General features: G+C 38.9%; 1 protein-coding gene across 2 annotated transcripts in view; it reads left to right on the top strand.

Annotated features, from left to right (window-relative positions):
- The first annotated feature begins 15,495 nt into the window (after positions 1–15,495).
- Positions 15,496–22,518, top strand: part of vopp1 (VOPP1 WW domain binding protein) — a 57,924-nt gene continuing 50,901 nt past the window's right edge. Inside the window, exon 1 of one of the 2 annotated variants that reach the window (XM_047349326.1) lies at positions 15,496–15,939. In XM_047349326.1, coding sequence (XP_047205282.1) covers positions 15,886–15,939 — 54 coding nt within the window. In that variant the 5' untranslated portion in view covers positions 15,496–15,885. The remainder of the gene's footprint in view (positions 15,940–22,518) is intronic. The other variant, XM_047349324.1, reaches the window with a different exon arrangement.

Here is a 22,518-nt window from a genome sequence, read left to right as displayed (position 1 = left end):
GGACCCTTTTACAACATTTCCTTTAAATACAAATTCACCTCGCGAAGTCCAACTCTCACTTCGTTCGGATAATTTCTTCAAAATGTACTCGGCATTTTTACGGTTGTGTTTAGGTAGGCTTTTCAGTACTTCCGTAAGAACCTGATTCTTAGGGGCCTCGTCCTGCCCTGGGCCTTGTTTTTCTTGGGACCGCTTGTGTCACGCTGCAGCGTTAAACTTACTTGTTTTTAAACTTGTTTTTTTTCTTTGACACCTTGAAGTCAGATACCTCTGGAGAAGAGCATCGTATCTCTTGATTTTTTCATAAGAAGTCAAACCCGGCTCGTTTAATATCGCTCTCATTTCAGCATCCAAATTCTCCTCCGTCGTCTGTCTGATGGACGTGTCTGACTGGGTCAGACGCTTGAATTGATGAGGTGAAATGAGAAACATCTTCTGCGATGTTCTGAGAGACATTATCTCCTGATTATACCACCCACTAGATCACCGATCAAGGGAGCAAGAGCCGTTAAGATGGGGATAATAAAACCACCTCGTTGCTTTTTGAGAGCCAGCTGTTTAGTTTTTATCCCGGTTCTTTTATCACCCAACAATCTGATGATATTTCTTTGTTTCTTCAATTGTCGGTGTTGAGAGGGTGATAGTTTAATGTTACCTTTTAGGATATTCAGTGCAATCTCGCACAGAGCCTGAATAAAGTTGGGAGAGCAGTGTGCGAGAATATCTTTGCGCTTCTGCGGAGTGGCCTCAAACAAGGCTCTGAATAATGGTACATTCCTTTTTATACGCGCAGACATGATGACTTACTTTGTTCTGGGCACGTACACAGCAGGCCACTGCTCAGGAAGTATGCCCATTTTCAGTCTGAAATGTTCTGGGCAGGTAGGCATAAAATCAATGATTAAATATACATGAGCTTCTCTCGTTGCGTCTTCACAACTCTCCAAGAAGAGACCCTTTAGAGATGGAAACATTTGGCGGGCCAGTATAGTCAGCTGGAGTTTAACTCTCGGGTTTTTAAACAATACCATATAATTAGCGTTCAGGCTGATGGTGCGACTGAACCTTCCTTGATGAAAAACATTCTGAGTCAGCATAATAACGCTCATATTTCGATGATGTCGATACTGGGTAAAGACTTTCATCACGTTTTCATCATCTGAGGCTTGAGCAATAACATCGTCTAGAATGATCAGATGATTCTGATCAGGAGGAAACAGGTTTTCATCTTCAAAAGAATGAGGCAATCCTTCCACAAAGGTAATATTTTTATTCATCTTCTGCAATTCAGCATGCATGGGTTGAAAAGATGTGTAGTTTTGTAAAATACTTTTTACAAAGAAAGTTTTCCCGCAGCCGCTGGGTCCAACTATCATACATGAGAAAGGTGCTCTAAATCTAGGATCAAAATCCATCTCCTGTAAATCCATGTGACTTTTTATTTTATTTCTTCTTCTTCTTCACTCTAATAACCGAAAGACAGAGTTGTCCCGTCAGAAAAAAGACGTCTCTTATCATACACCAATCGAAACGTTTTAAGAAATGTCATGTTTGTCAAACGGAATCTCTTTTTATCCCTCCTGATCGTGTGTTGAGGGATTTCAATGACACCCTCACTTGACCTCTGTAAGTAGCCCTCGACCAGCCCTTTGATGCTGTCAAAATTGACCCTCTCGCTGCATTCATGCCTCTGAGTGATGCCTTTAGCACATATCACTACTTTTTCACGGTTTTTAGTTTGGTATGCATAACTCTTGGGTCCTGTCGATGCAAACTCCGAAATGCTGTCACCATCTAACTCGTCAGTAAGATCACCCAGATAATTTCCCAATTCCAGAGGAGTTTCACCACTTTTTGTCACATAAATCAAACTGTCCGTGTCAATATAAATCAATCTGTCCTGTAACTTCTCCATGCTGCTGAGAAGTTTTAAACGTGCATAAGCGGTGGTGAATGCTGCAATAAACACATTGTTTGCCTTGCTTGGAGGCGAGATGACACGTTTACTGAAATTCCACTGCACTACACACATTTCAGGGTTGAAAAAATGAAAATAGTTAACCCTGTATTTACTCGAGAACATGAAGCTGAAAAATTCTTCAGGGTTAGCGATGACTGTGGTCTGAGACAGATCACGTCTTTGCGCAAATTTCCCCCAAAAACTGTTTAAACACAATTTTGCAACCTGCCTTTTGGCAGGATTCACCTCGATTTTCTCAGGGTCTAATTGGATGCCCTGATGCAGTTTGTAGTCGCTTATATACTTTGTCTTACTCTCCTGATCCACTGCTTCAGACGGATAGCCTGAAGCCTCCTACTTACCTTTCAGGAAGGTGTTGATATACCCTTTAAAGATTGTGTCACTGCTCTTTTCAAAATGCCACACCTCTGTGATGTTAGCAAGACGATAACCACACTGTAACGCTTTACAGAGCTCTACACTCACCCACACACCCGTCAGAGCTCTGTCCTCTTCATTATGCATGCAGGGACCTGACTGGTTATTTATTTCAGCGCATGTGCGGCAGAGAGTGAACACAAGTTTACCTTGGGATGTTCTGTAAGGTAAAACAGGGAACAACAGGTCACGTGGTGGGTAGACCACAGCTTTGATTATCCCGAAGTAGCTGCTGGGGTCATCAAAATCTTTGTAAATGATGGTGGGGTGTCCGAGGGGAAAAACGCAGTTGGCATTTACATAAGGGTACAGAGATGTGTAATCCACATAGTGTACAGTTTCACCCGGCCCCGCTGTGTACCTCAACCTCATAGGACAGGTGCGTCCACCATACAGAGCATCCCGGGGTGATAGCGGTTCGGGTGCATTAACTTTCTCAAGAAAGCTGATCACCCCTGGGTCTGATTTTTTCATTTCAGTCCACTCATGCTCCCATATGAACTCGAGACGAAGGCCGTACACAGTTTGTAACACCTTGCTTGTCTCAACAGTGGCTGCGTAAAACTGTTCAAATGCGACCCCTCTCAACGGACACTTGTCATGAGACATGTAACACTTTTTACAGCCGTGGAAAAAACAGCCGTAAAATTCAAACGCAACTTTGACACCGTTAATCTCTGCATACCCGTCCACAGAATATGGGCCGATTTTCTTTTCACCCCTATTTAATGCATGCTCGATAAATATGGCTCTGCTGTCTGCAATCCAGCCGAGCCATTGAATGGACGCGCTGGAGAACGTTTTACTGCTACGTCTGTAGTCCAGAGGTGATGGAATGGCGTTGTGCGCTATTAAGGTGTAGCCTCTGTACATGGCCTCCTGAAATGCAGGAGAAATTTTTGGGTGCAATTCAGTCCATAAGCATGCCATTTATCACCTTTCAACGTTTTAGCATAGACCAGAAAGGGGGTATGCACGCCGCTCTCATTGACGAGGCATTCGAAATCATAAAAAATCAGTTTATCATCAAGCTGATTAATTGCACTGCAAGGCTGAATGTAACACTTATGATCATCGCATGTAATGTCTAGGCTGGGAGGTACATTTTCACCACAAATACTGCATTTTACATTACACACGTGTGGTTTATTCGGTTTACTGATTGGAATAACGTATATCCATTTGCATACTTTACACAGTTTTACCAACTCACAGTCACTCATAGGTTTGTCAGCACTATTTCTGATGCGCGGTTCCCTGTGTCTGCTGAAACATGAGGAATTACGACAGATTCTTTGACAGCCTGCACAGGTTACAGGCTTGCTAATTTCTTACATACATTTATATGTTCGACACACTGGACAATAACCTTCACAATGGTGTGTGATTGCATTCTCATAGCTGGTGTAACAGTAATTACAAATATATCTGCACCCCACAAAACCTTTGAGATTTTTTATCCCATAGTAATGACCTTGAACAGCAAAAACACAGGGTTTGAACGATCAGGGAAACTGGTCTCAAATTTACACAGAGCAGTAGAGCCCGTGGTTCTGTGAAACACTACAATTTTTCTCTTCAGAATGGTTTCAAATTTACCAATATCACTAAAAGTAACTGCTGTTTGCTCGTCGAGGCCTGCCTGATGCTGCCATCTCCTCCCCTGTTCTACAGCACAGTGATCCGTGAGCTCAGGGTTCGAGACGTGTGCGAGGCTGATTGCAAAACATAACTGATTACCGGTATTGTTTATAATATACAAATGACGCATTTTCTTATTAAACAGTTCACAGTCTAACGTTCCTGCAGCTTTACGCTTAGAACCTCCTGCTGGGTCATTAACAACCTGAAGAACAAATTCCATGTTATTATCTACAGGTATATTTGCATTCGATTGTACTAAATCGTCGAGGAAGTTCTCGAAAGCAGGCAGGATCATATTTCCATCATCTGTAACAGTAAATGTGATGTGACGATTGAGATTTTCACCCACTAATTCCAGCTGCACAACGTCGTTACGTCTGGTTAAAGATCTTGCAGCGTCGGCTAATTCAATGAGAATATGCATGATGTTTGTATAGAATGCGGCTAAATCTGGAACGTTACTTGGACAGGGCGGCGGTATGGTAAAAGGCCTCCTTATTTCATGGTTATTAAAATGTTCACGTTCAACCACGGGTGGAGGATCTCGCCCTATTTGATCAGAACTAACCGCTACCTCCGTATTGAAATGACCCCCGTGCTGATCTGCGGCGTGTGACGTAGAAGGATTTTGATGACTGTCAGGAGAATCATTTTGCTGAATGCTGAGTGGAGACGGTGCTCTATTTAAATCTTCAAGAGCCTGATTGATTACGTTTAAAAAGTCACCATGCGGATCTGCGGCGTGTGACGTAGAAGGATTTTGATGACTGTCAGGTGAATCATTTTGCTGAATGCTGAGTGGAGATGGTGCTCTATTTAAATCTTCAAGAGCCTGATTGATTACGTTTAAAAAGTCACCGTGCTGATCTTCATTTATTACATTTTCACTGTTAGCAGGAGATGCATTTAAAACAATGTTATCTGCTACTTCTGCATTAACGGGAATTTCATTAAGTTCATTTACTAAATTTCTTATTTCATCCAGGGCAAGTCTGATTCGGTTATCCATTTCTATGAACATAAGAAAAAAAATTATAAATAAAACTAACCTACAGAAGAAAAATAAATAAATAAAACTAACCTACAGAAAAAAAAAAAAAAAACACAGTGATCAGTTCAGTTTAAAATCACCTTGATGTCACCAAAATGCTTCTTTAACAGAATCTGACATGCTGCCAGAAGCGTTAACGATGAGGCCTTATTATGAAGATCCCGTGAGGCTGTAGAGACTGTCTTCCTGCGCTGTCCGTTTCTGTAGCCAATCTGTCCTACCATCAACGTTACCTCTGTAAGGAGAATGAACAAAAAACAAAAAACAAAATATGTATATATATATATATATATATATATATATATATATATATATATATATATATATATATATTGAAATAAACACATTAAAGCTGAAAAAAACAAAACAAAACGGGAATTCAAATTAATTCAGTATGTATGAATTAAAACGTACCATTCATTAAACCTCTCCTAGCGTTGCTCTGGTTTGTAGCGCAGAGAGTCGCTGTCTTTTGGCGGTGGTTAAATATTCTGTAAAAACAGAAGACAATAAAAGTTATCTTACGCTGCGCAGCACAGCATTCATAAATAAACGATAATAGTTTTTAAAATACACAAGTTTTTTTTTTTAAGGGGAAAAAAAAACAACAAAAAAAAAACAATTTTTTTTTTTATCTTACTCCGATTCTGTGCGGTAAAACCTCCAGATTTCGCTTCTTCTTGGACTGAAACGGTGCCTTTCTGCTGAAAGTTGTCTTGATCTTTGAAAAGCGACCTTCTGGTGGGCGGATTCAGTGTGGCATCTGTAAACAGGTTTATATGATATTTTATTGAACTATGCTTAAAATACATATATATTGTTGTTTTTATTTATTTATTTTTTCCTACCTTGCTGCTCGACAGCTGTGTCTTCCACAGAGCTCTCTGTCAAATCTGTAAACAGTTTTATCTGAGGTTTAAAACAAAGTCTCTAATAACACATAAATAAAATACATTCACTCTCAAAGAAAAACAGTTAGTTCTTAGGACTTACTTTCTGGAGGTGCCGGTAACTTATCCGGTGTGTCTTCAGGGGAAATGATGATAATTGGCGGAGGAGTATTCAAAGAATTAGTTTTAATTTCTGTGTTAGAAGAAAGTTCAGATGTTGTTGGGGGTTTTTCTTGTTTGGAAATAATTTGCCTTCTCAATTTTGACTGTCGATTCCAGCCGCTGAATCCTCCAACTTGATCATTCGGGTTTACCTCTGTCATCAAATCTATAAATTGAAACATTGTCAAGGGTTAACTATAATATATATATATATATATATATATATATATATATTTTATTGCATTTAACATTTACTTACCATATTCTGATTGTGTCAAGATGAAATCATCAAGGTCATCAGCGGTGGGTTCTATGACAAAGAAACAAATATATATATATATATACAGGGGTTGGACAATGAAACTGAAACACCTGGTTTTAGACCACAATAATTTATTAGTATGGTGTAGGGCCTCCTTTTGCGGCCAATACAGCGTCAATTCATCTTGGGAATGACATATACAAGTCCTGCACAGTGGTCAGAGGGATTTTAAGCCATTCTTCTTGCAGGATAGTGGCCAGGTCACTACGTGATACTGGTGGAGGAAAACGTTTCCTGACTCGCTCCTCCAAATCACCCCAAAGTGGCTCAATAATATTTAGATCTGGTGACTGTGCAGGCCATGGGAGATGTTCAACTTCACTTTCATGTTCATCATACCAATCTTTCACCAGTCTTGCTGTGTGTATTGGTGAATTGTCATCCTGATACACGGCACCGCCTTCAGGATACAATGTTTGAACCGTGACGCGCCCATCTAGCACAAGTATTGGGCCAAGGGAATGCCATGATATGGCAGCCCAAACTATCACTGATCCACCCCCATGCTTCACTCTGGGCATGCAACAGTCTGGGTGGTACCCTTCTTTGGGGCTTCTCCACACCGTAACTCTCCCGGATGTGGGGAAAACAGTAAAGGTGGACTCATCAGAGAACAATACATGTTTCACATTGTCCACAGCCCAAGATTTGCGCTCCTTGCACCATTGAAACCAACGTTTGGCATTGGCATGAGTGACCAAAGGTTTGGCTAAAGCAGCCCAGCCGTGTATATTGACCCTGTGGAGCTCCTGACGGACAGTTCTGGTGGAAACAGGAAAGTTGAGGTGCACATTTAATTCTGCCGTGATTTGGGCAGCCGTGGTTTTATGTTTTTTGGATACAATCTGGGTTAGCACCAAGAACATCCCTTTCAGACAGCTTCCTCTTGTGTCCACAGTTTATCCTGTTGGATGTGGTTCGTCCTTCTTGGTGGTATGCTGACATTACTCTGGATACCGTGGCTCTTGATACATCACAAAGACTTGCTGTCTTGGTCACAGATGCGCCAGCAAGACGTGCACCAACAATTTGTCCTCTTTTGAACTCTGGTATGTCACCCATAATATTGTGTGCATTTCAATATTTTGAGCAAAACTGTGCTCTTATCCTGCTAATTGAACCTTTACACTCTGCTCTTACTGGTGCAATGTGCAATCAATGAAGACTGGCTACCAGGCTGGTCCAATTCAGCCATGAAACCTCCCACACTAAAATGACAGGTGTTTCAGTTTCATTGTCCAACCCCTGTATATAAACAATATATATAAACAATATTAGAGAACATTCACATGCATTTAATGATTTCTTAAAGATGAATACTTACTTACTTACTTACTTACTTTTAAAGATGTCATTGTACTTTTGTGAATCATTAGAAGTAGATGCCACAATTTCCAGGTTTCCTGAAATATTTACCGACTTTTTTTCTTGTCAGTACTGGTATTTTCAATGTAACAAGTGTTGTGCTTCAAAGACATTCAGCATTTGAAGACCCTGACACTGAGGTTAGCCAATGAAACAGAGCCCCTGAACAACATTTACACACAGTATTTATACCAGAACATGGCAGTGTTATCTGTTGTGGAATTTTCCTAACCATCAAAACTTCTGATAATGGTTTTTTGCAGCTTTCTCCAATAACACAGAGGTTCAGAGGGATGAGGCAACCCAAATGACAGTGTTATCTCAACTGCAAAGACTCTAAACCCTTCTTCAGTTCAAAGGTGATATGGTTATCTAGGAACAGACCTAACTGCCCTTCCTGACATCGCCCCTAACAGATGGATATAGAATAACTGTAACTCCCTGAATAACCTTTTACTCTAAGATGAAAAGTAAATGTTTTAGAAAAGCTACAGGTAACTAAAATTATCATTCCTTTTTCCTAAAATGGAGTCTCTCGTGATTCAAAACAAACACATCATTGCTAGAGTCAATTTATAACTTGGAAACAGTATACTGAGGGATTGTAAAGTTTTTTTTTGTTTTCTTTTCTGTTAATCTCATATTCGTCTTACCTCTTTCACCTGCTTTCCAGTCTGTTGACGCAGAAGCTGAAGGTTTTCTCATTCCATCGATGTAGGGAAGCACAATCTTTTATTTACTTTTTTAGGTCTTTTCTATTTTGAACTGATTTAGACTGGCTCATATATTCAACAAATAGGTCCTGCTGTAAAGCAAAAATGAACTTACAGTTCTGTTAGGTTACATAGTTCATTTATTAGGATTTCATGTGATAGGTCAACATTAAGTTGATTATACCTTTAAAATATAAAAGGATGCATGTCTTTTTGTTTTTAGATGTATTAACGCCTGAAAAACATACAGATTATTAATAACACCCTTAAACACACCCCTGTGTGTTTTAATTGGCTCATTTAAGGCCTTCCCCGTAACACCCTTAAACACACCCCTGTGTTTTATTTGGCTCATTTAAGGTATCGCCCCTAATGACGACAACCAATCAGCATCCACGGTTACCCCCCCTTGGACACCCCCCCCCCTGCTTGACCACGTGACCTCCCGCCCACATGGCCCCCACATGGCGCCAACCGGAAGTCCCGCCCTCACCGGAAGTCCCGCCCACCTGTCAAAAGTTTGACGAAAGGGTGTACTTAAATTCTCTGGTGTTAGCCCTGAGGTGCTTGTAATGTTTAGTTGGAAATAGTTCTATCCGTTTAGAAAATGCATCTATAATGACTAAACAGAACTTTTTTCACTTCACTGTGATTTAACTCAATAAAATCCATATGAATTGTTTGAAAAGGGTATCTTAGTTTTGAAAATTGTCCCCTTCGTGGTCTTAAATTCCCTTGTGGATAATGATTTACACATGCTAAACATGTTTTACAAAAAAAAAATTTTTAATAAGAATTTTAGAATTTAATCAATATGTTATATAATATTAAATATATCTGTCCTACTATTCCCCCCTGTTGAGACATTATGAAACACGATGGCTCAAATATTGCTTCCATTTATAGGTTCTTTGGTAGGACAGGTTTATTATCTGGTCATATATAGTTTTCATCTTTTAATGCAGCTCCATGTTTTTTCCACATTGCTATCTCCTGTAGTGAGCTTTGTTGTTGCATCCATTCTAACACTATATCCATTGTCGTCAATGCATATCCTGCTTGTGTCTTCTCCCTCTCATCTTTTTAGAGAAATCATTCACATAAACTATTTCGTGATCCTGCAAATCACTTCTAATTTTTTCTTTCTTCTTTTTTTTTTCCTAATTCTGCAGTATTAATGAAACCGAATGGGAAACTCTTAAGGTTAAAAGGTGAAACAACACTATTGTAGCACTGCGACTGTCATTTTAGGCTGCAATTACAGCTCTCACACAATATAGTTGCGCACACGCAACACTATCTAGTTTTGAAAAGAAATAGGCTATTATTTTCATTTTATCTCCATGTTGTTGAACCAGAACTGAAGTCATAAAATATCCCTTGCAATCTACCATCTGAACAAACGATTTACTATAGTCTGGTAATGCTAAAGCAGTACTGGAAACTAGAACCTGCTTTACGTTGGTAAATGCTTCTTCAGCTTCTACACTCCATTTCAGTTCAGACGTCATTTTCAGCTCTTCCTCATACATTAATGTGTTTAATGGAGCTACTATTTCTGAATAATTTGGCACCCAGTTTCTACAATAATTAGTTAGTCCAAGGAAGGACATCATTTGCTTTTTTTGTTACTGGTTTTAGAACTTGTAATATTGCAGACTTTCTTTCTTCTACAATTGTGCGTCCCTACGCGCTAAGATTATGACCTAGGTTTTTAACCTCATGTTTACACAATTGAAGTTTCTTTTTACTGACTTCGTGTCCCTCTTCTGCTAAATGTTTTAATAATGCTATTGTGTCATTTTTACAAATCTCCTCATCAGGAGAGGCTAGTAGCACATCATCAACATATAATCAACTCTGACTACCTCCTAGAGGGTCAAACTTGGCCATACTTGCACTCATTTCCTGAAAGTATATAGTTGGACTTTCACAGTAGGCTCGAGGTAGTCTGGTATAAGTATATCTTTGTCCCTCAAAGGTAAATGCAAACCAGAACTGCCTATCTTTCCTGTTGACGGAGCTTGTTTTTTTAACTGGAAAAATGGGGGTGTTACCTGGTGAATCCTCACATTTTATTATCACCCCTGCAGTTATTAAACCCTTTATTACTGGTTTTATTCCTTCACGAGCATCATATTTCAAAGGGTAATGTTTTACTCTGGGCCTGTATTCTGTTTTTGCTCTAATTTGAATTAATTACTAAACCCACATCAGTAGGGTCTTTTGACCATAACTTATCAGGGACTTCATTCAAAAACTGTTCCTACTGTTCAGTAAGGAATAACTCTCATTGTTATTTTGTATGCAAATGTATCCCTTCCTGCACTGTCACTGTCCAAAATAATAATTTTGCCCACCATTGATTTCTTATGTTTTTGCTTTTTAAACATACTTAGATGTTTGAGATCAACCAAAGGTTCAGTGTTCATGATTTATCAATAAGAAAGAGAATGGGCAAATGGCACCCATGGAAGACTTTCATGGACAAGAAACACTTCCAACCAATAACAAGAAACGATAAAACATCTCATTGATCTCTAACACTTTTGATAAAATATACTCCAGACTAATGAGACAAAAATGGAACAAACTTGGATAGTGTGTGTGCCATTACATCTTCTGTAAAATCAACATATCCATCCATCTAGTTTTTACACCCGCTTCTTCTATACATGGTTGCAGGGGAGCTGGTGCTGATCTCCAGAAGTCCTGCTCTCTAGCAGAAAATCCTGAAGGAGAGTATCAGTCCAAGTAAATTTTTCCTCAAGGTCAAACTCACTGAGTTGTGCCTCAGGAAAATTATCCAAAGCACACCAGCAGGTCCAGCTCCCACTGACTCAAAACAAAGAAACCAAACGTTTTGGAGCAGTCTAGTCAAAATCTGGACTCAAAACTGATTAAGAGGCTGTGCCATTATCTTAAACAGGCCGTTCAAACGTCAAAATCCTTACATGTTGCTGCAATAAAATGAATTAGCAAAGAAAAGTGTCACAGAGCCAAAATTCTTTCAGAGGGATGTAAAAGACTAATTGCAACTTATCACAAATACCTGACAATTACTTTTTCACATGGAGCCAGGTTGGTTTGGATAGAGTTTTTCCTCAATAGATGAAATAATTTTAAAACAGCGTTTTTTTATTTAGCAAAGTTATCTGTCTGAAAAACATTTCTCTGATGATCAAAAACCTTTAAGTGAAACAAAAAAGCAGAAGAACTCTGTAAGGGTTTCCCAGCACAATGTCTTCTTAAGTATAAATAGAAAATAAACAGTATCTGAAGGTCATGTCTTTAAGAAATGAGGAAATAATTCAGCAAGCTATTTGAGAATCATTGTGTTGGTCCTTAAACATCATTTTCTGCCTTCAAGTTGTGAAATAATTAGAACTTTTTAGATTAACCTAACGAAATTGGAGCAAATAGTGTCTTTATCACAGGCTGCATGTAAGAAAGAGCCTAAAGATTCAAATGTAAATGTGTTCTGTGCTAATTTTCTGTAGACAACATAGGTTTATTCCTTGGGCTTAGAAGCTGTTTTATGCCTTTAAGATTCAGAGGTCAGAGATAAGTGATTTGACCCCTAAGACAACAGTCTTCTAAAAATAGACAGTGTATTTGTTGTTTAGTTGCTGGTCCAGGCACTTGAGTTGCATGGAAAGGTGGGCTTGCGTTGTACCTCTTATTAAATTCTGTCACGATGTGGTTTTGGATCGGACCAAAATGCAGACAAGAGCTTGGTAGGATCATCTTTGTAATTCAACGATTTATTTACAAAGTCAAAAACATAGAAAAATCACTGCAGGTTTCCCAAGGCAAGGCGTGGCAAAAAACAAAGCATAATCATGGACGAGAACAAGGTGTGACAAACACAAGGAACCAGCACTGAACAAAGACACAAAACCAACTTATATACTGTGAGATAACAAAGGCAGATAATCAACGGAACAGAGAACAGGTGTGACAAGGAGGCAGGGAAGCAGAAGGAACAGGTGAAACAAATACAAAGGCTGAGGATGGGCAAAGTAACTAATAAACAATAAACAGAAACACAGACCAAGCAAACCTATAGACAAAGATAAATAATCAAATGGGGAATAAGAAAACTAGAATAATCATGACTAAAGTAAACAGAGAAACTAGAGGGGACATAGGAACAACAATAACAACCTGAGTACAAACAAAGAACCCATAAAGAAAACCTGAATACAAAAGTAAACAAACCTAACCACACTGACTGAATTAACTGGAAAGGAAACCGAAAATAAACTAGTAAACAAGAAGAGTGCAAAGGAACAAATAAAACACACAACCACAAAGATACTAAAGAGAAATAAAACTAGAGAATCCAGGGAAGACCAAGAACTATAATTACAATAATAATAATAGTAAACCATAATAAGAAAACAACCATAAAAGAACTGAAGTAGTAGACACTAGGAGGCGGAAGAGGGAGAAAAGAAAAACATGATACAAAAACCAAAATAGAAAAATCTAAGCAAAAGGTAAACAAACACAAAGCCACAAATAGAGTCCAAAAATGTCACTCCGTGACAAATTCCTTATTTTATCAAGGCAGGATGGCACACACAGAACAGCAGCACAAGGACCTCTAAAAAGCAGACTCATTCTCTCCCTCACAACTGCTCCCTGTAGGGAGAGGTGGGACCCAAAAACAAAAACCAAACAAAAAAAGAAAATCACAATGTGCTGCACTAATAATCAACCCTTCTCCAAACTTAACTTAAAATTCTAAACCACAGCGGTACAGTCCCTTTGGAAGCTTTAAGCCTGATATGGTACACAGTCCATGCATGTAAACTTGTGTTTCATGGCCGCTTTTTCTCCATCCTTAGGCAGAACTAGAAGGGCCCGTCAGTCTTGGAGAAAGCTTGTTTAACCGTTGTGCAGGATCATCCAGAGGAACGAGGTCACCAGGTTCATGGAGGTGAAACACAGCTTCTTTGTCATTGAATTTGTATATAAAGTGCTTTGAGACAGTATTTGGTGTGGATTAGTGCTATTTAAGTAAACTTTGAATTAATAATAATGCTGCTGAAGGCTTTTAACACATGTAGGTGGCCTTTCTGATGCAAAGAATAATAGTCCAGCCTTGAAGTAGCAAGGGCATGGACTAGTCTTTTTGGATCACTCTGGGACAGGATGGTTCTAATTTTGGAAATATTGTGGAGGTGAATGAAAAAAGCACTAGAAACCTGTTTAAAACGAGATTTAAATCAGATGCCCTGGTCAAAGGTGACACTAAGGTTCTTCACATACAGGAGGACAATTTAATGTAATATTGTAAGTAGTTCAGTATTTTTTGTCACTCATTTCAGAAAGTAAACAATATATGGATTCATCACACAGAGTAAAATACTCTAGTTTTGATCATTATGGCTTACAGAAAATGAAAACTCCAAATTCTGTCTCAGAAATTAGAATTTTAAATAAGACCGATAAAAGTGATATATTAAACACAAATTTCAGGCTTCTGAAAAGTATGTTTAAGCCCAGAGTGACATGGATGCAATCTGCTTGAGGTTCTGCTGAGGTGGAAGGAGGAAGCCCAGGTTGCTTTGATAGCTGCCTTCAGGTTATCTGCATTTTTTTATTTGGTGTCTCTCATCTTCCTCTTGACAATAACCAATAGATTCTCTATGGAATTCAGGTCAGTCAATTAGCTGATTAGGGTGTGATTCCATTTCTAATTTTCTGAGACAGAATTTTGGGTCTTCTTGAGCCATAATTCTTATTATTACAAGAAACAAAGGCTTGTTCAAAGTTCATGTGTGTGTGTGTGCGTGTGGATATATATATATATATATATATATATATATATATATATATATATATATATACAGTACAGACCAAACATTTGGAAACACCTACTCATTTAAAGAGTTTTCTTTATCTTCATGACTATGAATATTGTAGCTTCACACTGAAGGCATCAAAAATATGAATTAACACATGTGGAATTAGATACTGAACAAAAAAGTGTGAAACAACTGAAAATATGTCTTATATTCTAGGTTCTTCAAAGTAGCCACCTTTTGCTTTGATTACTGCTCCGCACACTCTTGGTATTCTGTTGATGAGCTTCAAGAGGTAGTCACCTGAAATGGTTTTCACTTCACAGGTGTGCCCTGTCAGGTTTAATACGTGGGATTTCAAGCCTTATAAATGGGGTTGGGACCATCAGTTGTGTTGTGTCCAGCACATATTGGAGTAGAAGGAAACGAGAGGGCAGATAAAATAGCAAAGAGGATAATTCAAAATCCTGTTAGTTTTATAGTTAAAACAAGTAAATCTGAGGGAAAGAGTATTGTTCAAGGAAAGCTGATGGAAAAATGGAAAAAAAGGTGGGATGAAGGAAAAACAGGAAGATGGTTTTATAAAATTCAGAAGATAGTAGGAGAAAGAAGAAATGGAAGACGAAATAGAAAGGAGGAAAGAGTGATAACAAGGTTGAGATTTGGGCATACAGGACTTAATTATACACTTTTTAAAATTCAAAAGCATGATACTGGTAAATGTGATTACTGTGGAAAATATGAAACAATAGAACATGTTATATTAGAATGTCATAAATATGAAAGAGAAAGAAGTTTGAAGGTATTAAGGAAAAGGTTCATTTATTAGATATTTTGAGGAAGAATTTAGGGAGTAAGCATATACAAATAGTGATTCGTTTTTTAAAGAAAACAAAATTATTTCATAGAATTTTATTATAGTAGATAAAATTGTGAAAGTATGGAGGATATAGAAGGGTAGAATACAATGTAATTTGTAAGTATGTCTATTTGTGTATATATACATATAGGTAAGATATATTTATTTATTTAATTTGTAGAATTAAATATATATATATAAATAGATAGACCGACACGAACCACACTCCATACCAGTAAGTGGCGGTAATGCTACTAAACGTTTGTTGCCAACCGCCAATAAAACCAACAAGAAGAAGAAGAAGTTGTGTTGTGCACACATTGGTATTGGTGAAGGCTGCGGACTAGTATGACTTTGCAACACTCCTGACAGTGTGTGTGTGTGTGTGTGTGAGAGAATTAGTTAGGGTGCGTGGAGGAGGAGTCAGAAAGAATTAAAGCGACATTCACGCAAACCCAGGTCCTCCTTACACCGTAAACCCACGCTGGCCGTCATTCATCTCGCTTCTTTCCTGTGAATCATTGGGCCTGAAAGCGATTGGAGCTGCCGTGTCTCGGGCAGCGGGAGGATGAGACCGACACAGTGACAAAGGACCGTGTCCTCTGTGTCTTTCGCCTTCTCAGCAGCAGCAGCGAAACTGGGCTCCCGCTGTCCTCACCGGCGGAGACATGAGGAACCCGCTTGCCAGCGGAGTTGCCGTGACATTGTGGCTGTTTGTAGAGGTGAGCGCTGTCTGCCGTTGTACCGATGCTGTCAGAGGGGTTCGTGTCGCTTTGTGTTCGTCAGCTTCGGGCTCGCTGCCCCGCTCCACCTGGAGGATGTCAGTCATGGAGCTCTGATGGTGGCTGTCGTGTATACAGAGGGATAATCGCCAAATTCAACTTAAAACTGGGGAAATGCAGCATGTCTTCTGTTTGGGCCGAACCAGACAGAGGATAGAAGGTAGCCGCCAGTATTAGCTATGACTATGTCGCTGACTGTCAAGTTGCACGTGATAGATGAAGAGCAAGATAAAACCTTGAACTGCTGAACATCAAGAGCAGAAATACAACCAAAGAGGCTTACAGGTCTGGGATAGTAAGCAGCAACCATAGCTACTGCTTCGTTAGGAAGGAGAAGCTACCTTTGTCTTTGTTCATCGCCCCCACAACTTCCCAGTAGGACACACTCAGCAAGGAAAAATGCTCCATGTTTTCTACAGTTTGGACTTGGCCTACTTCTGATCTCAGCTACTCATATTTAGACTAGCAGCTAAACATTCTGCTGTGGGACCCAAAAATGTCAAGTTAAAGTAAATTTGGGGGCTCGAGGGTGGGGGGTGATTAAAATTGCCAAAGCTATTTTAATTGTTCATTTTTACCTGGGAAACAATCAACTAAGCAAACATATTTAAATGCAACATAAAGGTTTTCTGATTCCTGTAGAAAGGGGATGTGTAAATGATTGTAGATCAGAGACCTAGACCTGGTATTGCAAGTCTGCCTGTTTCAAAATCAATAAATAAGCAAAACAAACAATGTCCTAAATTAATCAGGTTTGGGATGATTATATTTGACTAGATTTTTGTGTTTTCATCAACAAAACAGGGTATGCCTCACTCCTGCTGTATGTGGCTCTGTTTAATAAATGGGTGTGCCCAAGTCACTAGATGTTTGTAGTCCTACTACCAAATTAAATGAAGAGCAAAAACATGGCTGATAAAAGATGAATACATTTTTCATTTTAAGTAGATTTTAATATGTCTGTCTATGTTTTTTCAAAGGCCTCATATCAGAGAAAACGTCACCTAGCATTTAAAACAAAATCTTTATATGCATCAACCACCTGAGCTGCCTTTGTTAGGTTCTGGTCGAGGCTCACCCAGAATCATTCCAAGGACCGCAAATGGCTCCGGCCACAGTTTGGACACCCCTGTCTTAAGGAGAATCAGGGGGCAGAATTCTAAATGGCCCCGAAGTCAGCACAGTGTGCTCCTGCCCGTCTGGCACCATGGCACATGTCTCCATTCATGGAGCATTAATCTTTGTCATTATAGTTTAGTTGGCTCAGCTACCAGTAGCTGAATCAAACTGTTATCTAGTGTTTGCTTTCACTGTGATCTGTGGACTTATTTTGTCCTCAGCAGTAGGTGGATGGGAATAAATGTGTTATATTCCAAGGAACAACGTGTATTGCATTATATTGCCCGTTGATTCCAAGCACTATGCATCCATTCACTGCACAATGAGAATATTTGATCAGTTAGATATACTTCCTGCAAAAAATGCTCACATCTGATAGGTGCCAAGATGCTGAAGTGTGTTGAATATTTGGAGCACTGTGATGAGAGAAAAAAAGAGGGAAAGGTAACAAAATGGTTTTTGCAGCTGGTATCTTTGCAGTGGTATATGGTGCATGGTTTCCCTATATCCTACAGCCCTCTTCTAGTCTCTAATCGGCATCCCTAATCATGTGTTTTATATTATCTTGACTATTAAGCATCCATCTAACCCAGCCTATACCAGTTAGGGCTGCAGTGATAAAATATTTTAGTAATTGAGTAATCCTTCTTACAATTCAGACATTGTATGTGTTGAGCAATTCAGACATGGTGCTTCTGTTGCAAAGTTATTGTCCAGTGTACAATATATAGTCAGTTCCATAACAGTCTTTAATGTTAAAATGCGTGCCTCATGTAACATAAGTACTTTATTAAGAAATGTTCTCACATCAGTGTTTATTTTTTTTGTGTTTTGAAAATAAACTGATTTACCTGCAGGTAGACAATAAAAATAAACTGTAATTTGCTAATTAAACAAAAGCTAATTCTCAGTCAATTTTGGTGGGTTTACTGGTATGTTTTGGATAATATTCTGCTGGGTCCAATTCTGCTTCAGCTCTCACATTCTCTTCAAGTGTCCTCTGATAGACGGTAGAATTCATGTTGGATTCTATGACGGTGACCTAGCCGCCGCCAGCTCTATGCTTCACAGCTGCTATGAGATTCTTTTCCTGGAATGCTGCATTTAAAATGGTAGTGTTGAGGTAAAATAATGCTATCACTGATATTCTTGCGGCCTCAACCTCTTCCAGTCCGGATGTCGTGAGAAAGAACAGATGAAGAGCAGGAAATTAAGATTACCGCAAGTTTAATTTGGAAGATAACTCCAATGATTTCTAATGCAAAATGAATATACAAAATAACACAATGAAAGAAAATTACATAAAGAATAGAGAATTTACATAAGGGCCCTTACAGAGAGAGATTGCAGATTTTCAGCAAAGCATGGCTGTCTTTACCCAGATGTCTCTGTCATTTACAAGTTCCATAACATCCTTATACTATTGACTTCAAAGCTTACTGACAGTGCCTTCCCCCTTTTGCAGCCTGGTGATGTAAATCAGCCAAGCTCCCTTGTGGCATCTATACCATGGCCAAAAGTTGACCTTTACTGCTTTATGGTCCCTACAGACAGCTTTTTACTGCTTGCAGCTGTTGAAAACTTTCTAACCTCTGATTCACCCATGTGCCATTCTGACCCCTGCTGTGATCTGTCCTCTCTCCTCAAGGCTCACTCATGTCAAATCTCAGTTTAATGTTCTCACATGCAAACTAAAAGCATGAAAGTACATGATTTTAATTCTCAACAGTAGTCAAGCAAGAAAATGTGATCACATGCATATTCTGTAAAGTAATTTACTTTCAGCAGCAGAAAGGGAGGCTGCTTGAGAAAAAAAAAACAAATGCTCTTCTGCATTTATTTAACATTTATCTGGTTTTTACAATTGAATACAGTTGTGTATACGACTTAGGGTGTATTCACACTTGCCACTCTTGGTCCGCTTTAAACGGACCAGAGTTCATTTCCCCCCTTGGTCCGGACCTTTTGTGGAGGTGTGAATACACTCAAGTGAACCCAGGTCCGGACCAAACAACCAGACCGAGACCCACTTTTTGAGGTGGTCTTGATCCGCTTCCAAACGAACTCTGGTGCGGTTCGCTTATAGTCTGAATACAAACCGGCCCCGAACCAACTACAAAAAGTGTACGTCTCTTTGGACATAAAAAGCCACCGTAGCCGCTAGCAAAGGTGTGTGTGGTAAGCTGTGTGTTGCTTAGCAACGCTACTGGCGGGGTTCCAAAATTATAACTAGAACGTCTCAAAGTTTGTGTTGAATGAGCTTCTCTTCACCCTCACAATAATATTGCAGCTGTAATAACGGCATAAATATGCAGAACAGAGGTGCTGCACGCAGCACGTTTACAGCTGTTTTCCTAAATTTCCGGGTCTGCACCACATGAAAAAAATAAAGTTCGCTTTTGGTCTGGACCAAACAAGTGGACCAAAGGACTTTTCTGGTGTGAATACACCCCTAGATTCGAGTGATATAAGAATAAAATGTTTTTCATTATGTGTTAAGTAATATATCTGATAAAAAGCAGACTTAAAGCAAACTAAAACCTCAGTTTAAAATATGATTCAGAAAGAAGGAGAAGGTTGAAATGTTATCAGGCATTATTTACTGTAAAAGCCTGATAACATTTCAACTTTCTCCTTCTTTCTGAAAAGGCAGGTTTACTGTTGCAGATACAGGAGCTTTATGGTTTTTTTTTAACATCAGTGCAGCTAGCATGTTGCATAGTTCGGCATTTAGTTTTTTCCTGTCCGTGAGCCTCATAGGGAAAGCACCTCAACGCTTTTGTTTTTGCCTTGTCTGCTAAAGAAGTTAGGATATTTTTTTCTGTTTGTACTCGCCATGTTAGCACAGTTTAAAACTTTCAGCAGCTTATTGTTTTCTCCCCTACTTATTGGATTTGCTCTAATTAAGGAAGTTAACAATGCGTGCAGTGCATATACTGCACAACTGTGCAGTGCAACTCCAATTTCAATGAATTTGGGATGCAAATGTTGCCTTTTTTATGTGCTCCCAAGCCTACGTGATATCAGCTACAGAGTGATGATTTTTAATGCAGTGCCTCCTGAGGGGTCGAAGGTCACAGGCATTCAATGTTAGTTTTTGGCTTTGCTGCTTACAGTATATGCAGATATTTCTCCAGATTATCTGATCTTTTGATATTATGGGCTGTAGAAGATGAAAGCCCTAAATCCCTTGCAATTGTAAGTTGAGAAACGTTCTTAAACTGCTGGACTATTTGCTCATGCAGTAGTTTACAAAGTGGTGAACCTCACCCCATCCTTGCTTGTTAACAACTGAGCTATTCGGGGATGCTCGTTTTATACCCAGTCATGACCCTCACCTGTTTCCAACAAACCTGTTCACCTGTGAAAAGATCCAAACAGATGAAGATTCCAGCTGCATTCTTCAACTTTACTGCCCCTGTCCCAGCTCTTTTGAAATGTGTTCCAAACATCAAGTTAAAAATTTGTAATATTTGCAAAAGCAACAAAGTTTATCATTTTGGCCAATAAATGTATTTTCTTTGTAGTGTATTCAATTGCATATAGAATTATTTATATTTAACACAACGTCCGAACTTCATTGGAATTGGGGTTGTACATGCACAGCTAATGAGGCAACTGTGGCTCAATAAGAACAGTGGTTGTCGTGCAATCAGAAAGTTGTTGGTTCGATTCCAGTTTCCTCCAGCCACATGTCGTTGTGCACCTGGGCAAGTCACTTAACATCAAATTGCATACCAATCTGTGTATTGGTGTATGAATGAGTGTGTGTTAGTGCGAATGTAGCTCTAGTGTAAAGCGCTTTGAGTGGTCAGTGTGACTGGAAAGGCGCTATATAACTTCATTCCATTTACCATTTACTAAGCAGAGTGTTAATGCAATGCTGCTGCTGAAAGAAGTGCGACAGTTTGGACAAATGTGAATAAAAGAAAATAAACAAGCAAATAAATGCTGGAATATTAGTTTTTACTTTGCTGTGATGACTGAAAATCTGCAAAATGACTTATCCTTATAGCTGTCTGTTGTTTCTTCCCGAACGTGCAAAGAATGACCTGTCAATTTAAGCATGTCTTCATATGTGTTATAATTCATGAATTGGTTAATAGACCCATACTGTGAAAATATTTCCATGCACATATTCTCCTTCAAATACTGAAGCAGCATTTATGTGTGCTGTCTGTACATCCAATCACACTTGAAAGCTCTGCAAAATGAGTCTAAATACATGACTTATCAGTCTGAAGCTGTAGCAGGTTATCTATCATGATACTGCTGAAATCATATGAACTTCCTTTCTGAAAGTCTTTATGGTTTTGTGTCCAAAGAACACACATACGATGTTTCATGGCTTTAAACATATTTCCTTTAAAAAGCTTTCATCATAATATTACAAAGGAAACTCTGGTCCGCTTAAAATGTGCCATGATTATCAACATTTGCTCCAATGACAGTGCACATCTGCACTGTGAGATTTTGTGCTTTCGGTAAGATTATTGATGTAACTCACATAAGATTGATTAGAAACAATACAGCTTCAATTGTATTTCTGTGAGTTATATCACTTGAGGCTTGGGTGAGAAATCTTCCTGTAATGTAAGACTTCAAGAAATAATTGTTCTTCAATATCAATCAGAAAGAAACTTTCTGTAAGACAACTGCTTCAGGTGGGCAGGGAAAGACAGAAAACCTATTAGCAAGAGAGTTATGCTCAGATTTGGAGTGACAGTGCAGTGTCTCCTTCGGCTTGCTGTAAGCATTGTCAGACGCGGTTCATAAATTATAAAAAATAGAATATATATATATATATAGATAGATAGATGCAGTACAGACCAAACGTTTGGACACCTTCTCATTCAAAGAGTTCTCTTTATTTTCATGATTATGAATATTGTAGCTTCACACTGAAGGCATCGAAATTATGAATTAACACATGTGGAATTTTATACTGAACAAAGAAGTGTGAAACAACTGAAAATATGTCTTATATTCTAGGTTCTTCAAAGTAGCCCCTTTTTGCTTTGATTACTGCTCTGCACATTCTTGGTATTCTGTTGATGAGCTTCAAGAGGTAGTCACCTAAAAAGGTTTTCACTTCACAGGTGTGGCCTGTCAGGTTTAATAAGTGGGATTTCAAGCCTTATAAATGGGGTTGAGACCATCAGTTGTGTTTTGCAGGAGGTAGATACAGTACAAAGCTGATAGTCCTACTGAATAAACTGTTTGAATTTGTATAATGGCAAGAAAAAAGCAGCTAAGTAAAGAAAAACGAGTGGCCATCATTACTTTAAGAAATGAAGGTCAGTCAGTCGGAACAATTGGGAAAAGTTTGAAAGTGTCCCCAAGTGCAGTCGCAAAAACTATCAAGCGCTACAAAGAAACTGGCTCACATGAGGCCCGCCC

Source organism: Girardinichthys multiradiatus, chromosome 21 (genome assembly GCF_021462225.1).
Source record: "Girardinichthys multiradiatus isolate DD_20200921_A chromosome 21, DD_fGirMul_XY1, whole genome shotgun sequence".
NCBI lineage: Eukaryota > Metazoa > Chordata > Actinopteri > Cyprinodontiformes > Goodeidae > Girardinichthys > Girardinichthys multiradiatus.
The sequence above is the reverse complement of the archived record's forward strand: the minus strand, read 5'-3'. Positions and strand labels throughout refer to the sequence as shown.